The 10,552-nt window shown below is 36.6% G+C and overlaps 1 protein-coding gene across 1 annotated transcript in view; it reads left to right on the top strand.

Moving 5' to 3' along the window:
* The window catches only part of GPM6A (glycoprotein M6A), a 196,002-nt gene extending 185,676 nt beyond the window's left edge, over positions 1-10,326 (top strand). The window contains exons 5-7 of the mRNA XM_003792805.1: positions 3,354-3,430; positions 3,955-4,020; positions 8,190-10,326. Coding sequence (XP_003792853.1) covers positions 3,354-3,430; positions 3,955-4,020; positions 8,190-8,342 — 296 coding nt within the window. The 3' untranslated portion in view covers positions 8,343-10,326. The remainder of the gene's footprint in view (positions 1-3,353; positions 3,431-3,954; positions 4,021-8,189) is intronic.
* The last annotated feature ends 226 nt before the right edge of the window (positions 10,327-10,552 follow it).

Genomic DNA, 10,552 nt, shown 5'->3' on the forward strand with positions numbered 1-10,552 from the left:
CACCCTCACACTGTGCACATCAGGTGAGATCCTGCCCACCAGGGGGCGTGCTGAGCACCCTCACACTGTGCACATCAGGTGAGATCATGACAATCACCCGCTGTCCTTCTTCTCCTCTTTCACTAGACTATACTTGTGTTTTTCTTTCATGTGGGTGTGTAGTTGTTTATATATTGATTTCATATTAGTATTGAGTACTTTGGATACATTTTTCCCTATTAGTGATATACTTAACTAAGAAGAATGTGTTTCAGCTCTATCCAGGTCAATACAAAAGATGTAAAGTCTCCATCATTTTTATGGCTGGATAGTGTACATATACCACACTATCTACACTATATGTACACACATGGTGTACATATACCACAGTTTGTTAATCCATTCCTGGGCTGGTGAGCATGGGGTTGCTTCCATGACTTGGAAATTATGAACTGAGCTGCAGTAAACATTCTGGTACAAATGTCCTTGTGGTAAAATGATTTTTGTTCTTCTGGGTAGATAGCTGGTAATGGGATTGTGGGATGATATGGAAGGTCCACTTTTAGTTCTTTGAGAATTCTCCATCCTTCTTTCCATAGAGGTTGTATTAGTTTGCAGATCCCATTGAGAGCAGCTATTTTTCTGCCCACTCTGTCTACCCTTTGGCCATCAAAGCTAACGTGTCCATCCCTTATGCAGAACACATTCACCCCATCCCAGGTTCGAAAAGTCTTATACCATTATGGGATTAATTAAAAGTCAAAAAACATATTTCAACAGTTCACATCTCTTTAAAAAAAAGTAAGACGTGATGATAAGTGTAAAGCATGAATATATGGCCACAGCTCTTCTTCAAACTTACCACTGTTTACAGCATAGTATTATTAAGATTTCTTGAAATGTAACTTATGTACATGTGGAAGAGAGAGAAGGTACTTTGCAAATGTCATGCAGCCTGTACATCAAGTCTTAATATAAAGTGTATCGCCATATAGGTATTTGTCACCTTCTTGATAACATTTCTCTAATAAGACTCCTGAGTGGACAACTACTACTGTATATTTACTAGCATGTGGCATTAGGAAAGAACCACACTTCAAAACCTGTATTATGATCAGTTCAGAATTTACTAACGTTCATCACAAAAATAATTGAATAGATGAAAGAATACTTTAAAGCAATTTCCTTTGTGTTACAAAACTGTCTCATTAGCACTGAGAGGGTATCTTTTATCTTCAAGAACACCAAAGACTTTATAGCACATAATATGGACTCCAACCATGTAATGGCAGCGACACTGCTTAGTAGGGGCTTATATCTCACTATTCATTCCCATGCCTATGATAAACTTACATGTTTCAAATAAAGCTAATGGAAAGCTGAGGCATTACTTGATATAATTGAAGAATTTATAAGTGCTTATTATGCTATTTCGAAATACACCATGAAATAATTTTACTTGCATTTGAATGCCTTCACTATGATTTCTATTATCCTTCAATTATCACGTTGGATATATTAGGTGTTTATCCTAGTAAATCTGTATCATAAAATGTTAATACTAGCCCCCAAAGCATCTATTAGATCCAAGATTTAAAACTGTTTTAAAATGTGAAGATTTGATGAAATTGCTTTAGGGCCAGCCAAACAGAGAAAGTGGTTCAAGGTGAATGGGCCTCCCATGAGATGTCAGCCTTATGTGTTGGCCAGAACAGAGGGTTATCTTTTCTTTTTTTAAATTTACTGTTAGATATGGAATATTCCTATGTTAGAGGAAGGCTGATTTACACTTCTGGCCTCAAGCGACAATCCTGCCTCTGCCTCCCAAAGTGCTGAAATTACAGGCATGAGCTATGAGCCTCAACAAATATTTAATGAGCACCTGTTATGTTTTTAGTACTGCTCAGTTGTGAAAGAAGATCATCTCCATAACATAAAAATAAAATTAAAAAATCTCTGTAAAACACATCACCTACCTAGGCCATCATGCTTTCTCTAGAGAAGAGAGCCATGACCTGGAAATATTGCAGTATTTGTCCAAGATATAATAGAAGACAGCATTGAGACTAAAAATAAATCACACTTTTGACCCAAATTCCCTTCATTCAAAAGGACATTTAATGCAAACTTTTTGTGCAAACTTTTGTAAGCTTAGCTGTGGATCGTTGCTGTTTACTGAACTACATTCATTTCTGCTAAATAATTCAAGAATCTACTTGGTAAAACCTTCCACATGAACGAAACCTGTAATGGATCAGTATGGAGAAAGCCAGGGGATTTTCCCGATGCTGTTGAATTTGTAGACAAACCTCAAAAGAGAGCACATTTGAAATTTTTCCTCCCTGCTAAAACCATCTTGGCAAAATGGGAAAGGTTGCAGAGACATTTGTCTGCATTTGTTATACTGCAAATAGTTTTGGGTTTCTTTGTTTGTTTATTTTTTGGTCTGAAAAAGATTCCACAAACTATTGGCAAAGCAGAAAGTAATGGTAAAGGGATGTATGATGCTGGACTGTACAGCTGAGATTGTTTAAATGTACTCGTATGTATTAAAACTAGAGCAGTGAATGCCAAAATCTTAGGTATCAAATAGCCCAGGACATATGAGGGGTTTTATTCCTCATGCATATGTGTGTTTAGCCCTTCAGTACCTTCAAAACAAAACTAAAGAGCTATTCTTGGGTGAACATGATGACTTCTGTTCTCCAAAATGAGATCTAGCGACCTGGTAGTGAGACGCCTGTGTGCTTGTTTTAAAAATGCAGTGTTCCATCTAACAATTCTGTACTGGGTGTACAAATATTACAAAATGTTCACAATTCCCCAGGCAGTTCTGATGTACTTGGTCCATGAACCAGCTGGAACAAGGGTAAAAATGAGCGAACTGGCAACTTTTAATTTCCTGCTGGTGACAGCATTCATTGTTTTCCATAGTAGTAGAAAGAAAGTACTTATTTGGATAGTCTACCTTTATAAACTAACAAACATCAATACTAGCTGAACACACTTAGATCCTGACTTCAGCAGACTCTGGGCTCTCCTTACCAGAATAATTATGATGCCTACACCATCACCTTAATGGACCAAACCAATGAACGAATGATAATTGAATCTCAAAATTCCAGTGGTTAGGTTCAATGAAATTCAGACTGAAAATGTATAAGCTGCCAGAGGGCTAGTTTTACGTCTTTATATTCATAATCCTATACACAATTATTCTCCACAACAAAAGCTAAGGAAGACTATTTCCACTACAACATGAAATAATATAAAATGGAACTTAGATTTGACCTGTAGAAAGTTTCATTTTCTCTCTCTGTCTCAGCCCTTGAAGACATTCACAATGCTAAACTTTCATTGTCCACCCCTTGTAGGGATTGTTACAATTGGAGAGGAAAAGAAAATCTGTACTGTCTCTGAGAATTTCTTGAGGATGTGTGAATCTACTGAGGTGAGTGTTCTTAAAGCCTTTAATTTTGTCTTATTACTTGAAGACTATGTTGTAATTAAATATGTATGGAATTCTCTCTTATTCTCTCAGGGGTGATTGTGCTTGCAGCGGTGTTATGCAAGGGGAGAGAGAGTAAATATAAAAAACGTGGTCTGCCCATGTCAATTAAGAGTATCTTAAGTATTTAACATTTTTCTAGAAACCCTTAATGAATATTGAAAAAAATTAACGTTATATTTAAAGAGATGGCAGAGCTTTGTATGGTTGAAATATTACTGAAAACCATGATTATTAATCACAATCTCATCTTGATAATCAAAGTCTGTTAAAAATGATGGACTTAAAGGATTTAAAGAATCTGCAGGGGGAAAGACACTATAATGTGTTTTGATTGAGTTACTGGCTTATCACAGACTCACTTTTTTTAAAGATGTATGAAGTCTTGTTCATAAAACAATAGCAGTCCCGACCTGTCTTCCGCTTGTGACTCTGACACGTGTGGTTCTCTGTGGTTTGCGTTGCAGCTGAACATGACCTTCCATTTGTTTATCGTGGCACTTGCTGGTGCTGGGGCTGCAGTCATTGCTATGGTAAGACCGCCTAGCTCTGAAGCTTTACTGTTCAATTTGAATTTCAAAGTTATTTGCTTGTAGAGATGATAATTTATCCCTAATGTCTGAAGTTCTGATTAAACACATTTATTTAATCAATAAAAAAATGGAGAGATAGTGACCAATAGGCAAGCGAGTACGTAAAAAGCAAGGCTTAACCTAAGGAAGTGTTATCCTAGCAATAATATTTGATAGGTCAGGCATGGCAGGTCATGCCTGTAATCCCAGCACTCTGGGAGGCTGAGGCAGGAGGCAGCCTGAGCAAGAGCAAGACCCTGTCTCTACTAAAAACAGGCAAATTAGTCAGGTGTCATGGCAGGGCTTGTAGTCCCAGCCACTTGGGATACTGAGGCTGTAGGATTCATTGAGCCCAGGAAGTTGAGGTTGTTGTGAGGTATGATACCACAACACTTTATCCAGGGCGACAGAGTGAAACTCTGTCTCAAAACAAAACAAACAAAAAAATCCAAAACATAATATTTGATAAACAGTTTAAGCATTAAAACAATAGTGTTGGTAGCATCAGAAAATACCAGTAATTCATGAGAATTTTAGATATTAAATTACTATGGATGTTAAAAGCTTGCTTCTATAGCAAATACGTATAGGTAAGTTTGACATTCTGAAGAGGAATCACCCCTTTGCATTACTCTTGTTTTCTACTTAATTAAATATATAAAAAAAGTAATGTGAAGTCACTTAGGAAAAAAGATCAGGTTTTTCTCAAAATAAACCTTAGTAGTTTCAAGGTCAGTATATACTCAGGTATAATAAGTCCATCAGAGTACCTTTTAAAAAGTAGAGTGTAATAAAACATCTGCATTTCCTAACACGTGTACCTGTAAGGTTCTGTCTAAAAAGACATACCCTCAAGTGTACATGAGTGAACAATATCTGTTTAAACAGATAATGCCATTTAAATATCCCTGCAAAAGGTTATTCTGGGGGAAAATCTCGAAAGAATTTAAGATAATAGAAATATATATGTTATGTATTTCTTAAGGAATCTATGTTTTGTAAAATATGTATATTTAGATATATTGTCAATGTACACAAATTTTACTTCAAACAAGAAGAGTTAGAAGATTATGTTTCAGTGGGTATTTTGTTTTGTTTTGTTTTGAGACAGAGTCTCACTCTGTCTCTTTGGGTCAAGTGCTGTGGTGTCATAAGCTCACAGTAACCTCAAACTCTTGGGTCCAAGTGATTCTCCCACTTCTGCCTCCTGAGTAACTGGGACTACAGGCACCTGCCACCACCCTTGGCTAGTTTTTATTAGAGACAGGGGTCTCACTCTTGCTCAGGATGGTCTCAAACTCCTGAGCTCAAGGGATCCACTGTCCTTGGCCTCCCAGAGTGCTGGGATTATAGGTGTGAACCACTGTGTCTGGCCTATTTTTTTATATAGAGTTACCACTAAACTTCCTACTAGCTTAAATGATTGATGTTAGTATTTCCAATTTATTAACTCTGGTAGTAGTGTAGGTCTTACAAGACAGGTAAAATATAATTATGCCTACCATTCCTAGTACTTATATATTAGTAGTCCTGCCACTAATATTTCTTAAACACTTGATCTGTTGGCTCAGCACCTGTAGCTCAGTGGCTAGGGCACCAGCCATATACACTGGAACTGGTGGGTTTGAATCCAGTCCGGGCCTGCCAAACAACAATGACAACTACAAACAAAAAATAGCCGGGCGCTGTGGCAGGTGCCTGTAGTCCCAGCTACTTGGGAGGCTGAGGCAAGACAATTGCTTGCCCCCGAGAGCTTGAGGTTGCTGTGAGCTGTGATGCCATGGCACTCTACCAAGGGTAACATAGTGAGACTCTGTCTCCAAAAAAAAAAAAAAAAATTAATAAGGAGTCTACTCGGAGACTTTATAGAACTGTTAAGAAGTCCTACATGCTGACAAAATTAGTTACCTTAGTTTTTCAAAAACTTCAGTAATCACAGACAGTAACAAGCCTGGTGGTTTGTGGTCCCCTTAATTCATGTCCCCTATGACATATAAGACCCATTGGGAACCTCTGGGTTTTGAACTAGAGTGACCCTGATTCTCTTTTCGGTGTTTCACTCCTACATATGTAATAATTTAGGGGATGTGTTTTCTTAGATATTAAAAGGAAAGGTTTTAAACACTGAAAAAATATACTCATTTGGGCTGGGCATGGTGGTTCATGCTTGTAATCCCAACACTCTGTGAGGCTGAGGCAGGAGGGTCCCTTGAGCTCAGGAGTTGGAAGTCAGCCTAAGCAAGAGTGAGACCTGTCTCTACTAAAAATGAAAACCTAGTGGGGTGCGGTGGCAGACACATTTGGCAAACATTTTGAGTACATGCTACTTACACTGGGTAGTCTAAGAAAATACCACAAGCATATGATTATGTATACAAGCCTTCTGTGATTCACATGTATATAATGATCAAGCTTCCCCTTTGTAAATACCATGGTGTATGTGAATATAACTCACAGCCTCTGCTTTCAAGTGGCCTGCAGTTTCCGTTCAACAAAATGCAACATTTTAGAGGAAAGAGAACATTGTGAAAATAATTCATTTATGGTTTACATCTTTTCTTTAGATCCCTGTGGCCAAATATTTTATTTTATTTTTTACGATCAGTTGTTCACCTGGACGTGGCACACCGTTTGCTATTTAGTATTGAACATGTGTTCTTTCTTGTTCATCTGTACTTTGCTACAGTCATCCACCTTCTGCCTTTCAAGGTATCTTGAATGATTATCAAAAGTTTAGGGGGTTGTGTCTCTCAGTGTTAGGTAATAATATTGTCCGCCCCTGAAAACTCAAAGGAAGTAAATAGCTAACAAGTTAGTTTCTCTTCCCTACTTGTTCTTCAACGTCCATCATGTGGAAAACTACCACGGACTGGGAGGGAAGAAAGGAAAGAAAGGTATCTTACTGCCCAGGAGTTTTATTGCTAGACTAACTTTGTGATTCAAGACAAATTGGTAGCTTCCTTTTTGATATGGTACTATTCTCGGTCTTGTGAATGCACAAAGTCAGTTAAGTTCATCAGCTCATCCTAGAAAAAGTGCCACACACCTCATTGCTGAGTGTCACTATGGTCGCCTTTGAGGTACTTTCCCTGGGGAAGCTGTACACTGACGCCAGCAGCTAATTCACACTTCAAAGCAATTTTGGAACTCTTTTTCTGGAATGGTCATTAAAGCTGCTGTTGTATGAGGATCTTACAATTAAATTTGGGAACTTATCCTAGAAAAAGTGCTTTGAACATTGAAAAAATATATTAATTTATTTGGCAAACAGTTTGAGTATCTGCTTCTTGCTAAGTATTCTCCACAGCACTTAAGAGTGTGACAGAACACCACATGAATTTAACTGTGTATGTAGCTTGTTTGATCTTTACAGACGTATATATAGGATTAAGCTGTCTGATCTGGTATACAGAGGGTACCAAAAAGTGTATACATATTTTGAGCAATGTTATCTACATGTTACTTTTCATAGTTGAACAGAAAGTGTCATTCCCGGTCAAGTGTAACCTAGGCATGCTACACACATCCATTTTACCTGAAGTTCATACACTTCTTGGGATTAATTAATTTTTACTTCCAACAACACCTCCTAAAATGTGTACACATTTATTTTGTACCTCCAATATGGAAATGCTTTCTTATAATTTCTTATCTAGAGGAAAAAAATCCAAGTTCACTGTATGGAAAATTAACTTGAAAATTAAATCCACCAGTTGATTTGGATTCCGCTTTATATCTCACAGGGAGGTAATGTATCCTGCAATTAATGAAAGTCAAGTAGACACATGCTGCCTGTGAGGTTATCTCTGATTATGGATTGTAAACACGGGCATGAGATGCATGGGTCTTACAGTTTGGATATATGAGGAATGGGAACAGAATATACAGAAAACATGCCATAAAGATCTTGGATCACTTCAGGATTGAAAAAGAGATATTGAAAGAAAGAGTGCTAAGAATTCGGTATCAAAAGTGAAGATTATTTCTTAATTATAGTTTTCCTATTATCATAGACATTTGATTCTATTTTACATGTGAACATTTCTTACATAAATACAGAATTTGGTTGTTGCTTTCCTGACAGCAAGGTATAATGACCTGCAGTGTAAATTATTTTTGTCTTTAATTAGGTTCACTACCTTATGGTTCTGTCTGCCAACTGGGCCTACGTGAAGGATGCCTGCCGGGTGCAGAAGTATGAGGATATCAAGTCGAAGGAGGAACAAGAGCTTCATGATATCCACTCTACCCGTTCCAAAGAGCGGCTCAATGCTTACACATAAATGCGTCTTCCCATTCTTTCTACCATTAGAATGCATTGGTGTTTAACTAAGGGCCATCCAACCATCCAATCTTTGAAAAACAAAAATGAGAAGTGCTTCTCATCAAAGATCTGTAAGGCGACTCATGAGTCACTGCCTGAATACAATTCTTTGTTGCTTAGCACTGGATCTCCTAATTTGTCAGATCAGTGTGATCAGATCTTTTCTACAAGCTCCTATCCAGCCTTTTCTTTGAAATTTCTCAAACTCATTTAATAGCTCTGTAAAATCAAAGATAACGAACATGGTCACAGGTCAAGATTTGTTTGATTTTTTTTCTTAACTACTTCCCATGTGTTATAGACATAACTATCCTTTACTTTATTTCTTAATGTTTTGAAAGGAAAATAGCTTTTTATACGTTTTAGTTGTGATTTCGGTAACTAGTCTAACTATAGATAAACTTCAAAGGGACCATTGTATATTACAAACAACAGAAACAGACATAGATGACACCATGACGACTCTTGTTGAAATGCGGAGATTTTGTCTGAAGATCACCCATCAATTACTATAGGCCCTGGTTAAATGGTTTCATCAATCTAAGGTGCAATTTCTAAATTTGTAAGAGTAGGTCAAAAAAAAAAGTGCTTCTTACCTTCGTTAGCATTGTATTTTTTCTTGATGTACTTACAAGGTATTTCTCTATGATTACTCATGTTTATGTTGTGAGCATGTAGAAAAAGTAATGCTAATGCATGGCATTTTTAAGACTATGACACCAGACTTAACCTTTTCAAGTTTAGTACATAGAGACAATTTTAATGGAAATAACTACTGTGGACTACTAGAGAATGATCTCTTAGTGATTTAAGCAGTGGCTGGATGGGAACTTTTAATATGCTAATGTGGAACATTAATTACCTTTATGAAGGTGGTATATTAAAAATAAGCACACTAACCCCCTCCCTCAGAAGTTGTTTTACCTACCTTAAAAGTTTTCATGGATTGCACCTCTGTAAACTACTCCTAAAATGTGTATGATATATTTGAAAAGGCTTCCATTAATATAATAGCTTTGCTTGCAGACTTCCAATCTATGTCCTTTCCCTGTAGTGTTTTCTCAAGTGTGGTCAGAGGCAACCCCTGCAGAATGTGTTGTTTGGAAGTGTAGTGATATTTTTGTGTTTTCCTTTTAAGTGAGTCATTTTAGCCGAATGTTCATTCATATCCATTTATAAGAAGTACCTGTATCAAAGGAATAAAAAAAAAATCAGTATTATTGGACCAAATTTGTTGTTTGTTTTAACCTTGACTCTCTTTTAATTATTTCTAATGCTACAAGAATGCTGTAAAGTATCTTTTAAAATGATGTAGCCTGACAAACATTTTTGTCAGTGTATAAAACTAGGTAATATCATACACTGATTTGATCATTGTGAAGTCCTTTCTCAGTGTAACTGCATTTCTAATAAAATTTATTGAGTGAAACAATCTTTGTACAATGACTAGTCATGCACCATCAGTAATTTTCCAAGTTCTTGTAGTATGTGGGGGTGGGGGGGATTACTAGCATTATCTGTGGCATGATTATGCATTCTGTAGTATTATTTAATTTGGGGTTCCTTTTGCTTCATTTTTTTTACACTTAGATTATCTTACTGGTTCAACATTTTTATGATACATGCAGTATTACAGATATTTAGCAAAAGTATTAATGGGCTTCTTTAAATTCTATATTGTAGTGTTTCAGTTCTGTGTCTTAACAGTATGTGATGATTTTTAAAACTGTCTTTTAAACTTATGTAATGATGTCGACACTTTGGCTTTTGTTTCTGGCATTACGGTTTGTATTTTCACAAGAGTGCTTTGTAGCAGGCATTACAGTTAAATCTGTTTTGTACATAAATGTGCCAACAGCTTGATGGTGGCGTTTTTGAAATGTAGAGAAAAGTGCTTGCAAAATGTAATAAATACACTTGTGTACTTTGTGTACTTATTATTAGTTTCTGCAGTGTTTTTTTTTTTGTTTGTTTTGTTATTCCTCTTTTCTGTGTGTGTGTATTCTTTTCAAATGGAATAGATGTCATCTCCTTAAGATTCTCATTTAAGTTGAACTGACTTACCTTTCACAATTCAATGAAAATTCTGTGCACATTTAGTATAGAGACACCAAAGAATATGAGAGCAAGGTGAATAAGTAAGGACTTTGGGGGATTACTTCATTTAGA

The sequence above is a fragment of the Otolemur garnettii genome, unplaced genomic scaffold (genome assembly GCF_000181295.1).
Source record: "Otolemur garnettii isolate 467f Iridium unplaced genomic scaffold, OtoGar3 scaffold00061, whole genome shotgun sequence".
In the NCBI taxonomy this organism is placed as follows: Eukaryota; Metazoa; Chordata; class Mammalia; order Primates; family Galagidae; genus Otolemur; species Otolemur garnettii.